Genomic DNA, 13,262 nt, shown 5'->3' with positions numbered 1-13,262 from the left:
GTACTAGAACTAATGTCTCCTTATTCCTAGTCCAGTGTTTTGATTTGTATACCACATTATCTATTAATTCTTCTTTTAAAATATTGTAATTAATCATTTTTCCTTTTGCCTTTATAACAAAGATTTAAAACATTTTTACTTCTGTAACATGTTTACCTGATTATGAAATCAAAATCAAGTAGGTTTTTAAAAAATTTTTATTTCTAGAACACTAGAAATCATTAATCAGCTTTAGATAATTAAGATGGTAATAACGTAAAATGTTTACTAGTGATTTTCATTACTGAAATTTTATGAGCCTTTAGCATTATTAATACATTGAAATCCTTAAAGGCTGAAATTATTTCTTCAGCTCCATATCTTTTTGGTGGTTCATGAGGAAGTAAATGTTGTTATTAGAATAAATNTTTGAATGATTTCTTAAACAAAAATAGCTTAAAGCTGGGCATGATGACACAAGCCTGTACTCCCAGCTACACAGAAGACTGAAGTGGAAGAATCACTTGAACCCAGGAGTTTGAGGCTAGCCTGGACAACTGGACAAGACAGCAAGACTGTTTTTTTGTTGTTGTTGTTGTTTTTTTTTTTTTTTTTTTTTTTTTTTTTTTTGAGACGGAGTCTTGCTCTGTCACCAGGCTGGAGTCCAGTGTAGCAATCTTGGCTCACTGCAACCTCTGCCTCCCAGGTTCAAGCGATTCTTCTGCCTCAGCCTCCTGAGTAGCTGGGACTACAGGCACGCGGCACCACGCCCAGCTAATTTTTGTATTTTTAGTAGAGACAGGGTTTCACCATGTTGGCTAGGATGGTCTTGATCTCTTAATCTCGTGATCCGCCCACCTCGGCCTCCCAAAGTGCTAGTGTTACAGGCATGAGCCACTGCACCTGGCCGAGACTGTCATTAAAAAAAAAAAAAAAAAGTAAAAGGTACAGAAAAAATTAAACTAGAAATGGGAGAAAAGATATAGCATATATGACAAAAAGATGATGCTAATACATAAACAGTTTTATAAATTAAAATGAACCAGAGTAGCTCCATTCCAAAAATGGACAATGAATAGACAGTTCAAGAAATAACACATATAAATGTCAGTTAAGTATATAAAAATCTTTAGGCCATGCATGGTGGTTCACACTTATAATCCCAGCACTCTGAGAGGCCGAGGCAGGCAAATTGCTTGAGTCCAGGAGTTCCAGACCAGCCTGGGCAACATAGCGAAACTCTGTCTCTACTAAAAATACAAAAAATTAACCAGGCGTGGTGGCACGTGCCTGTAGTCCCAGCCACTCGAGAGCCTAAGGTAGGAGAATCACCTGAGCCCAGGGGGCAGAGGTTACAGTGAGGCAAGATAGTAGGCACCACTGCACTCCAGCGTGGTGACAGAGTGAGACCCTGTCTCAAAAAACAAAAAAAATCTTTAGCCTCAGTATTCGAACGCAAACTGAAATAATTAAGTAGTATATTTTGCCCATTAATTTTTTTCTTTTTTTGCTAGTAATACCCATGAATGGTAAAAATACATTTTCCCACATTATTGATGGGTATATAAATTAGTGCAAACTCTACAAACTCTGCAGCTTGGCATTGTCTCCCCAAAGCCACAAAATTCTTCTTGGAATGTATCCTGAGGAACCAGTAAAGGATATTGCAGTGTGGTACAGGCAGTCCTCACTATATAGTAACTCTTATGTTGGATTAAATAACGAAGCTGGCAAATTGAGATAGAAACAGATTTACTCCTTGACTGTGCACTTCTGAGGATGAGCTATTTTTTCTTAACCTCCAATGCAGCAGTTTGGGTTTTCCTTTCCTCCTTCACTGACTAGAATAATTCCCTTGCCAGTAGTTCTAAGTTTCCCCAAATTATTGAACTAAAAAAAAAGTATTTCTTAGTTGGCATGTTCTGGATCTCATAAGTTGGTGTGGCAAGCAGAATGTGTATCTGTGAGAATGATTTAAATTGTGGTGTCTGTCATCACAAAAGTTGCAAATACTTTTTTTTTTTTTTTTTTTTCTGAGGCAGAGTCTTACTCTGTTGCCAGGCTTAAGCACAGTGGCACAATCTTGGCTCACTGCAATCTCCACCTCCTGGGTTCAAGCGATTCTCCTGCCTCAGCCGCCTGAGTAGCTGGAATTACAGGAGTGCACCACCATACCCAGCTAATTTTTGTATTTTTAGTAAAGACACAGTTTCACCATGTTGGCCAGGCTGGTCTCGAACTCCTGGCCTCAAGTGCTCCACCTGTCTCAGCCTCCCAAAGTGGTGGGATTACAGGCATGAACCACTGCCCCGGCCTCATACGTGGTACACACATACAAGCACATAGATGGAAAAGGTCAAAGAACAGTGCTGCCTAAGAGAACTTTCTGTGATGAGGGAAATGTTCCATATCTGCATCATCTAATATGGCAGGCCCTAGCCCTTTGTGCTTATTGAGCACTTGAAATGTGGCCAATGTGGCCAAAGAATTTAATTTTAAATTTTTATTTCATTTCAATCAATTTAATTTTAAATTGCCACATGTGCTAGTAGCTACCATCTTGGATAGAGCAGATCTGGAAGAATATGTACCTATTAATAGTGGTTACCTCAAGTAAAGATGGTAAAGTTGTATGCCTACTAACAAGAGACTTTTGCTCTTAATTTTCAAAACTAATTAAAAATTTTTTTTTAAAAGCAGAGTCAGCATGTTGTAGTGGAGAAAATATTTGGCTTGGTGTCAACTCAGACTTAAGCCCTGGCTTCATTCTTAATCTATGTTCCTTCACATTTGACAGGAGAAATGATAATGGCATAGTTGGTGGTAGTGTTGATTGAAAAGATATGTAAATTAAGCTTGAACCATGCCTAACACCCAGAAAAGAAAAAAACAAAACCAGTGGATTTTTTATTGATGACTTAACAATTTAGATTACTTACCTTAGCCCAATGATTACCCAACATCAAAACCAGTAACTTTTTTTTTTGAAACAGAGTCTTGCTCTGTCACCCAGGCTAGAGTTCAGTGACACAGTCTCGTCTCACTGCAACTCCCGCCTCCCGGGTCCAAGCAATTCTCCTGCCTCAGCCTCCCGAGTACCTGGGATTACAGGCGCCCACCACTGCGCCCAGCTAATTTTTGTATTTTTAATAGAGATGGGGTTTCACCATCTTGGTCAGACTGGTCTCGAACTCCTTACTTCATAATCCACCCACCTAGGCCTCCCAAAGTGCTGGGATTACAGGAGTAACTTTTAAACAACTAGAGAATTTTAAATCACTCCTGAAAATATTGGGTTACTGCCTAGTCAAGTAAGCAAGTATGAGGACCATCTCCTTCAATCATAGAGAAAATTCAAGATGGGTTTCTGTGACCACTGAGACTAGATTATATGGCCCCTCTTACCTGAACCGCTGTTACAGTATACACCTGTATTCTCCTGTCTCCACTAGAAACTATCTTTGGTGTACAGCTGCTTATAGGAGAGCTTTTCTCTCTCTTAAGAGACCAGATTTATCAACAGAATTGAGAATATTCTGAATCCCCTTGTTGGGCTGGGATGGGTTTGGTCACTGGAACCAAACTAGAAAATGGAGCTGATGATTGAAGGAATTCATGAAGGTAAAATATTGTGTGGTATAGTTTTAGAGAAGGGAAGTAATTTTTCTATTTACAGGTGATTTGCTAATAGGACAAATTTAAATCAGTAATAGAATGTTTTCAAAGATTTTGATTTTATACATGTTGAAATAAAGCAAATAATCATCTGTATTAATTGTTTGGGGGAATTATATTCTCTAGGATTTCGAGCAGTCAAATTTACTTTGCACACCAGAGATCTGCTAAGCACAGTATTATATATTCTCAACTCCTGCAGTTTATCTGTTGAACATATCCAAAGCTTGAATACTAATGTGCATACCCAGCCTCTCAAAGAAGCTAAAAGGATGCCTGACAGGCCCATCAAATGGGACAAGTCTTATTACTCCTTTACTGGATTCAAGGACCCTGATGAAGACCTTGAACAAGTCTCGAGAATGGAAACAACTCTCACGTATGTAAAAGTTTTTATTTAACTAGACTGTATTTGTAGTTTGTGTTTATGACACTGATGTATTGGGATGGCAAAACTTTTTTTATAAATAAAAGTGTAGTTCACATTTAAAATTAAAGCCTAGTTTTCCAGGAAAAGTAATGCTATCAATCTAGTTAATCCAGTAACCATTATGAAAAATATATTTCGTGTTTCTTACTTAAAGTTGCCAAAATACTTCCAGCTGTATTTAAAGTTGTGGTCTTTTGATACCAAACACATGCAGGATATTGTTTTGTTTAAGTTTTAAAAATTCTATTCAAGTTACCTCCAGTACGTGGAGAAAGGCTATACCTAAGACTATACAAATATTTTTTACTCTTCTTCATGTGTCAGGCATTTCTAATGGATAGTTCAGTAGTGATGTACTTTAGTGTAATAATCCATACATGAGAAAAATACATGGTGACAGAATTATTCAATATCATCTAGAATAGCTGCTTTAAAGTTACTTTTAAATTATAAAACCATATATAAAATGTTTTCTATTATTTAGCATGCCTTATTTGTAAAGTTACCTTAATGTTTTTTAAGTCATTTTTGGATTTCATAAAGACCCATCACATTCTCTTCCTATGATTGTATCTAAAAAGTCCAGTGGCTTATCAGAGGATTCTCTCATTATGGCATAGTACATGATCCTTCATTATCCACTGGCATAATATCTGCTTTGTGGATTATCTATACTAAGGGATTCCTCCTTGTTACCTAGCTAGATTCCAAATAAGTCTGAAGAGGTAGGAAGGTAGCAGAGTCCAGTACAGAAAAGGACAGAAGTATATGAAGATGTGTATGTATGTACCTATGTGTGATAGTCTATGATATTTATCTATATACATAACTGATGGATAAATCACTTCCCTAAATATGATGACTTTAATTGTTCAGATTCTCTTCTGAGATGGAAATGTGCATTTGGGAATAATAATTTACTGATGGACCAGAAGTAATGACACAGTAAGAAGTCGGGTAAAAAATGAAGAATAGCCTGGCACTGTGGCTTAATGCTGATAATCTCAGCATTTGGGGAGGCCAAGGTGGGAGGATTTCCTGAGGTCAGGAGTTCAAGACCAGCCTGAGCAACATAGCAAGACCCCATCTCTACAAAAAATACAAAAATTTAGCTGGGCATGGTGGTACACATTTGTAGTTCTAGCTAATTGGAAGGCTCAGGCAGGAAGATCCCTTGAGTGCAGGAGTTTGAGGCTGCAGTGAACTGTGATCGTGCGACTGCACTCCAGCCTGGGTGACAAAGTGAGACCCTGTCTCCAAAAAATAATAAATAAATAAATAAAAAGTAGAGTCGTGGTGGCATAGAGGTTGCTGAATTGAAAATTTTGGTTTAGAAAAACGAGATAATTTAAGGTTAATTGCACACAGACACTATGGTGGGAGTTGAAGTAGATTTCTCTGAGCACAAACTGGAAGAGAGGTTCTCGGCCTTGCCTTCAAGTTTTATGTGGAATACAGCACATACAACTTCTGCTTACACCCACAGGAGGATATTGCTGTACTTATCTTGCACTGTGTCTAGATGAACAAAAAGTTGGGGATTACTGGCCTATGGGTACAGAAAACAGTGAGATAGAGTAAGTCAAGCCAAAACAGCAAAAATAATAGTTGTTGGACTTTACTCAAGTTAAAAGGGCTTAAGAATACTGTATTAAAGGATCTCAGAGAAGCACATGGTCTGTGGTTCAGTTGAGTATTTTGTAGAACACAGTTTTTATGTGGAGTTGGATGTGCAGCCATCATGAAAAGAGTGCCCCAAAGGACCTAGAACTGGACTCAGATCCCTGGCAAAGTAATGAAAATACCTTGAAACTTTAGAAAGCCAACTCAACAAGATAAGTGGTATTCAACGGGGTTCCTTATCTAAGCTCAGTATTTATAATTTTTTTATTTGTATGTCATTCAATAAAATTCCTTAGTTTTTAGTAAAGGAGACTTTCTTATATTACATTATACTATATGAGTTCTTAAGAGTAGGGAATATGTCTTGATAATCTCTGTGTCTACTAATCTACTTCATAGATTCATAGAATCCATCCAGTATTTTAATTAAACTGAACTAAAGAATTGTTGAATAACTAAATGTGGTGTGCTAGAGGCTCAGTATAAAGAACTCAGGCTTTAATATGGGAATGCAAAGTAACATAATACATAGTGTAGCAATAGAAGTCACTTAGCAATGAATGTAGAGGGCCATATTTTCTTAAAATGCCTCTGTTAATTTTATTAATGTTAAGTAAAAATATCTGCTATTTTTAGTGAAAGATACATTGTCTTAAGGAAAATTTCTATGCGTAGATAAGTTATGTTGCTGTGAATTCTTGATTTCCTGGAAAGTCAGCTTTGTTTTAAATTCAAGCTCTCATTTTGACAATTATGAGGACAAGCTTAAAAAACAAGTCACTCTGACTTATTGTCTACCCTTTAAGAGGATAGCAACATAAAAAATAGACCACTGTTTGGGAGGCCAAGGCAGGCGGATCATGAGGTCAGGAGATCGAGACCATCCTGGCTAACATGGTGAAACCCCGTCTTTACTAAAAATACAAAAAATTAGCTGGGTGTGATGGCAGGCGCCTGTAGTCCCAGCTACTGGAGAGGCTGAGGCGGGAGAATTGCTTGAACCAGGGAGGTGGAGGTTGCAGTGAGCCGAGATCGCGCCATTGCACTCCAGCCTGGGCGACAGAGTAAGACACTGTCTCAAAAAAAAAAAAAAAAAAAAGACCACTGTTTTAGAAGTTGAAGTCAGTGGAAATTTAGCTTTCTGAATCACTGATTATTATCCATCTTGTTGTCAATAGCTATTTTATCTTTACAGAAATTAAAGTAAACCCATTATTAAGCAGTTACAGCCTTTCTTTTTTTAGCTTCATAAAGTGAAATGTATAGTGACATAGCATTACAGTAGATAGGGGTTTTTTTTCTTAGTTTTTAATGCTTATATTGAAGGGCCTTAGATTGTATTTCTTTTTTAATTTCTTTCTTTTTTTTTCTTTTTTTTTCTTTTTTTTTTTTTTTGAGGCTGGTTCTTACTCTTTCAGGCTGGAGTGCAGTGGCGTGATGACAGCTCACTGCAGCCTCAAACTCCTGGGCTCAAGTGATGCTCCTGTCTCAACCTTTGGAGTAGCTGGGACTACAGGCCTGTGCCACCATACCTGGCTAATTTTTTTTTTTAAGACAGAGTCTCACTCTGTTGCCCAGGCTGGAGTGCAAGGGCGCTATCTCAGCTCACTGCAACCTCCGCCTCCCAGGTTAAGCATTCTCCTGGCTCAGCCTCCTGAATAGCTGGGATTATAGGCACACACCACCACACCCCTGGCTAATTTTTGTATTTTTAGTAGAGATGAGGTTTCACCATGTTGGCTAGGCTGGTCTCGAACTCTTGACCTCAGGTGATCCGCCCACCTCGGCCTCCCAAAATGTTGAGATTACAGGCACGAGCCACTGTGCCTGGCCCATACCTGGCTAATTTTTTAATTTTTAGTAGAGACAAGGTCTTACTATGTTGCCCAGGCTGGTCTCAAACTCCTGAGCCCAAGTGATCCTCCTGCCTCAGCTTTCCATAGTGCTGGGATTACAGACATGAGCCACCATGTCTGGCTAGATTATATTTCTTTTTTTTTTTTCTTTTTTTTGAGATAGAGTTTTGCTCTTGTTGCCCAGGCTGGAGTGCAATGGCGCGACTTCTGCTCACCGCAACCTCTGCCTCCCAGATTCAAGCAATTCTCCTGCCTCAGCCTCCCGAGTAGCTGGGATTACAGGCATGCGCCACTATGCCCAGCTAATTTTGTATTTTTAGTAGAGACAGAGTTTCTCCATGTTGGTCAGGCTGGTCTCAAACTCCCGACCTCAGGTGATCCGCCCACCTCAGCCTCCCAAAGTGCTGGGATTACAGACACGAGTCACCGCGCCTAGATTATATTTCTTAAGCATTGACATCTTATTGATTTACCTGAACCAGATCATCACACCTCATGGAGTTTGAGTTTAGCTTAAGAGTGTGTAAGTTTAGAGCAAAAAATCCAGGCTGGGTAGGAGAGAGAGGACAGCACTACACAGAACCAAGACAAGACAAGGAATACTGCTCATTGGGCCGTTAGAGTGAAATGCAGTGTAGGCTAAATCCCTTCACCGGCATGTCTTACAGTGCTGATGTAGCATTATAATACCTGTATTCATCTGAAAGGTTTCATATCTCTTATCTCCCTTTCATAACCTGGTTTCCCAATTCTAGCATGTTCACATAGGCCCAGAGCCCCTTGACCTTTACCCAAGCATGGGCATTGCCCAGTTTGAAGGAACCTCTGCTGAGGGTTTGTTCAATGTTTTAATATATGGTAGTTTTTCCTATTATATCATAAAAGCCGGAATGCTATCTCTATCAATTTCTCATTTCAATTACAGTTGACCCTCGAAGAATTTGTGTTTGAACTGTGCAGATCCACTCTTACATGGATTTTTTTTTCAACCAAAAGCAGATTGAACATACCATATTTGCTCCCCTAAAACTATTGAAATAGTAATAGAAAGAGAGAGAAAGAGAGAAAGAAAGAAAAGAGGGAAGGAGGGAAGGAAGGAAGGAAGGGAGGGGAGGAAGGGAGGAAGTACAGTATTAGCAAGATGTGAAACCTATGCATAGGGAAGGCCGACTGTTGGTATATGCAAGTTTGGCAGGGCCAACTATAGGACCTGAGTATGCACAGATTTTGGTACCTGTGGGTGGGCCTGGAACTAATGCCTCATGTATAGCAAGAGACAACTGTACTGATTTTTTTTTATCTGTAATTATTTTACAAATAATTGTAAAACTGTTAAACCATTTCAGAGCTTTCAAATCATGTGAATCAAGTGACTGCCTAGTAGGGAGATTCAGGTGCCTGTAAGTCTACTAAAGCCTCTTAGCCACCATGGTCACTTTGGCCATATGCAGTTTAAATTTTTATTCATGTATTGTTTAATTCATCTTCGTTACATGTATAGATTATAGAGAGGAATCATAAGAAACACATGCTGAATTATATAGTTCAGAAGGAGCATAAAAATGATAGTTCTGCACATTTATATCCATCTGATCTCCTGATTTACAAATTACATTTCATTGAATCAAAATTTTATTTTATTTTATTTTATTTTGAGATGGAGTCTTGTGCAGTTGCCCAGGCTGGAGTGCAGTGGCGCGATCTCAGCTCACTGCAAGCTCCGCCTCCCGCATTCACGCCATTCTCCTGCCTCAGCCTGCAGAGTAGCTGAGGCTACAGGCGCACGCCACTGCGCCCAGCTAATTTTTTTGTATTTTTAGTGGAGACAGGGTTTCACCGTGTTAGTCAGGATGGTCTCAATCTCCTGATCTCGTGATTCACCCGCCTCGGCCTCCCAAAGTGCTGGGATTACAGGCGTGAGCCACTGTACCTGGCCCCAAATTTTCTTTTTAATTAAATCTTGAAAGCAAGTTTAGATGGTTTTAATGTTTCTGAGCACTATGTTAAATGAGAAAATATAATTACAGTATTATTTAGTATAGACTTTAGCTTTCAAAATAATTTTATCTGTTTTTGGTTTTGCTGAGAAGTGCAGGGTAAAATTGTGTCTTGGCATTTTAAATTAAAATAAATAAAATAAATCAGTTGAGTTTTTTATTTTATTGTTTAATATTTTTTGAGACAGGGTCTTGTTTGCCGAGGCTGGAGGAGTTTTTTAAAAACACAAAGTGGGAGATTTATCAGGTCATAAAAACTCTATTTAACCCACTTTTATACTGTATCCATTGATTACATTTTAATGTATATTTTAGGGCATGGTTTGTAATTTTGAATTTCTCAGCAAATTGTGTTTTATCTTACTTCAACATTCCTTTGTTATATACCATATAAAAATGATAAAATGAAAGTTTTAGGCCAGGTGTGGTGGCTCATGCCTATAATCTCAGCACTTTGGGAAGCTGAGGTGGGCAGATCACTTGAGGTCAAGAGTTCAAGACCAGCCTGGCCAACATAGTGAAACCCCATCTCTACTAAAAAACAAAACAAAACAAAACAAAATACAAAAATTAGCCAGGCGTGATGGCGCACGCCTGTAGTCCCAGCTACTCGGTGACTGAGGCAGGAGAACTGGTTGAACCCCAGAGGCAAAGATTACAGTGAACCAAGATCGTGCCACTGCACTCTAGCCTGGGTGACAGAGTGAGACTCTGAAAAGAAAAGAAAAGAAAAGAAAAATTTAATACCTAAGTAGTTTTTGAAGATTATATAAAATTATAAAAGGAATGTTCCAGTCTAAAACAAAATTAGGAAATGCTGTTCTGTGTTGTCAGTTTTTGTATTTCTATATTTTGGGTATATTCTTTGATTATCAAATTATATTAAAACAAAAATGTACTTTAATTATATAGCTTGTGTTTGAGAGGAGCTAACCAGATCCATTTTATATAAACAAAACAATTCCATATTGAAATGTCTATCCCACTGAACAAACATGTCATTGAACTATAAAAAGACCATTGAAATACTATTCTTACAGCTGCTAAGATACCAGTGAATGTCAGAGTTCCATTTTCTCTATTTGACCTTAGCTCAAATATATTTACATTTCACTTGGAGTGTCTACACTTTGAATCAATTTTTGTGTTCATGAAATACCACATTGGACACACCTACAACATTGGAACTATTCTATAGAATGTTTGGGATTTGATAGTCATGCTTTAACTCATATCATGCATTTATTTACTCTTCCCCTTGTTTATAGGCTAAGTCACTGTTTTTAAAATTACAAGTGATAATGCACAATTTAGTGACTCAGGACCAGCAAAGTTGTTTTGCTTTGCTTTCTTTTTTTTTTTATTTTAACTATATATTGTTAATGCATTTCTAGTAGTAAGTTTATTTCTCAAAATACTTGGTTTAGGTACATACACATAAATACAAGTGTGTGTGTATATGCTGGTTCACTATGTGAAATATTTCTCACTATGTGTTGCCATCAGAGAAGTATAAAAAGCTTTTGATGTCAGGTGCAGTGGCTCCTGACTATAATCAGCACTTTGGGAGGCCAAGGTGGGAGGATTGCTTGAGGCCAGGAGTTTAAGACCAGCTTGGGCAATATAGTAAGACCTTGTCTCTAGAAAAATAAAAGTTAAAAAATTAGCCAGGTGTGACGGCATGTGCCTGCACTCCCAGCTACTCAGGAGGCTGTGGCAGGAGGATCACCTGAGCCCAGGAGGTCGAGGCTGAAGTGATCCGTGATCACACCACTGCACCCCAGCCTGGGTGACAGAGTGAGACCCTGTCTCTCTAAAAAAATAAAAATTAAAAATTAAAACTATTGCTCTATGAACTTCAGGCAGTGAAAATAAAATAAAGGCTGTTATTGGTCTAAACTCCTTTGTTTTGTACAGTTTGAGGCCTAGGAGTGTAAAATTTATGCAATTTTAACTTTATTGTAATTTGGATCATGGCTCTCCTTTTTCATCTCTTAAATCCATGGAAAACTGAACTTCGCTTGAGTTACTAAAGTATTTTTATTTCAAAAGCATCATGACCCTAGGAACTAAACCAAATGATTTCACAGTCCAGCATTAGTCCTTGTACATGGTGTTCTGGCATTCATTTTTATATATCTTTTAATGTTCTTTTGGCTTCATTTTATTATCAGTTTTTTTCTTTTTATTTGGATCTTTTAACAATACATGTAATATATGTATGATACATATTGCTGCAGTTATAATGAAATCATTTTTAATCAAGCTGTCTTAGTCCATTTTGCATTGCTATAATATAAAGGAATACTAGAGGCTGGGTAATCTATAAAGAAAAGAGGTTTGTTTGGCTCATGGTTCTGCAGGCTGTACAAGAAGTATGGCATCAGCATCTGCTTCTGATAAGGACTTCAGAAAGCTTCCCCTCATGGTAGAAGGGAAAGAAGAACAAGCGTCATGTGACAAGAAAGGAGGAAAAAAAGAGAGGAGGAGGCGCCAGGCTATTTTTAACAATCAGATCTTAGAGAAACTAATAGTGAGAAGTCAGTCATTACCATGAGGATGACATGAAGCCATTCATGAGAGTTCTGCCTCCATGACCCAAAACCTCCCACCAGGCCCTGCCTCTAACACTGGGGATTAAATTTCAACATGAGATTTGGAGGGGACAAATACTTAAACTATAGCACAGGCCGAGGTCAAATAAACAACCACAACCAGTTACCACTTCAATACCCTATGATGGCTATATTCTAAAAGAGAATAACAAGTGTTGGTGAGCAGGTAGGGAAATTGGAACTCTCCTCCATATAAAATGGTGCAGCTGCTGTGGAACACAGTTTGACAATACTACAAAATATTAAACAGAGTTATGTGACCCAAGAATTCCACTCCTAGGTGTACACCCAAGAGAAATGAAAACAGACATTCACACAAAAATATGCTTATAGCAACATTATTCATAGTAGCCAAAAGTGGAAATAACCCAATGTCTACCAACTGATAAATGGATTTTTTAAAAGTGGTATATCCATATAATGGAATATTATTTAACCACAAAAAGGAATGAAGTACTGATACTTACTACAACATGGATGAATCTTGAAAACATACTAAGTCACAGAAGCTGATTGCAGTCAACCACATACTGTATGATTCCATTTTATGTAAAATACCTAAAATGGGCAAATCTAGAGAGACAGAAAGTAGATTAGTGGTTGGTAGGGCTGGAGAGCAGGACTATTAATGTGTACATGTTTTCTTATTCAGGTGATGAAAGTATATTAAAATTGACTGTGGTGGTGGTTGTACAATTCTGTGAACATACTAAAAATGGATGAATGGGTGAGTTGTGTGGTATATGAGTTATATTCCAACAAAGCCATTTTTAAAAAGAACTATCACTACTCTTTCTAAAACTAATAATACTTTATTAAAAGTATTATTAGTTTATGTTTTTGGACAATGTGTAATTTTGTGATAACAACTGAAAAGGTTGGGGAGAGCTAGTAAAGGAACAGAGCTTTTGTTATTGAAGTTAAGCTAGTATAAATTCAAATTAGGGTGTTATAACTTTAGGTTGCTAAATGTAATCCCCCACGGTAACCATAAGAAAATACCTAAAGGACAACACAAAAGCAAACGAGAAAGGAATTTAAATGTTTCACCACAAAAAAAAAAAAAAAAAAAAAAAAAAAAAAAAAA

The 13,262-nt window shown here is 37.7% G+C and overlaps 1 protein-coding gene across 3 annotated transcripts in view; it reads left to right on the top strand.

Annotated features, from left to right (window-relative positions):
* The window catches only part of TCAIM (T cell activation inhibitor, mitochondrial), a 74,361-nt gene that overhangs the window by 27,412 nt on the left and 33,687 nt on the right, over positions 1-13,262 (top strand). For all 3 annotated transcript variants that reach the window (XM_017876319.1, XM_017876318.1, XM_017876320.1), the window contains exon 5: positions 3,781-4,033. In XM_017876319.1, the coding sequence (XP_017731808.1) occupies positions 3,781-4,033 (253 nt within the window). The remainder of the gene's footprint in view (positions 1-3,780; positions 4,034-13,262) is intronic.

Source organism: Rhinopithecus bieti, unplaced genomic scaffold (genome assembly GCF_001698545.2).
Source record: "Rhinopithecus bieti isolate Rb0 unplaced genomic scaffold, ASM169854v2 scaffold_9581, whole genome shotgun sequence".
In the NCBI taxonomy this organism is placed as follows: domain Eukaryota; kingdom Metazoa; phylum Chordata; class Mammalia; order Primates; family Cercopithecidae; genus Rhinopithecus; species Rhinopithecus bieti.
Note: the sequence above shows the minus strand (reverse complement) of the source record. Positions and strands in the feature narration are given on the sequence as shown.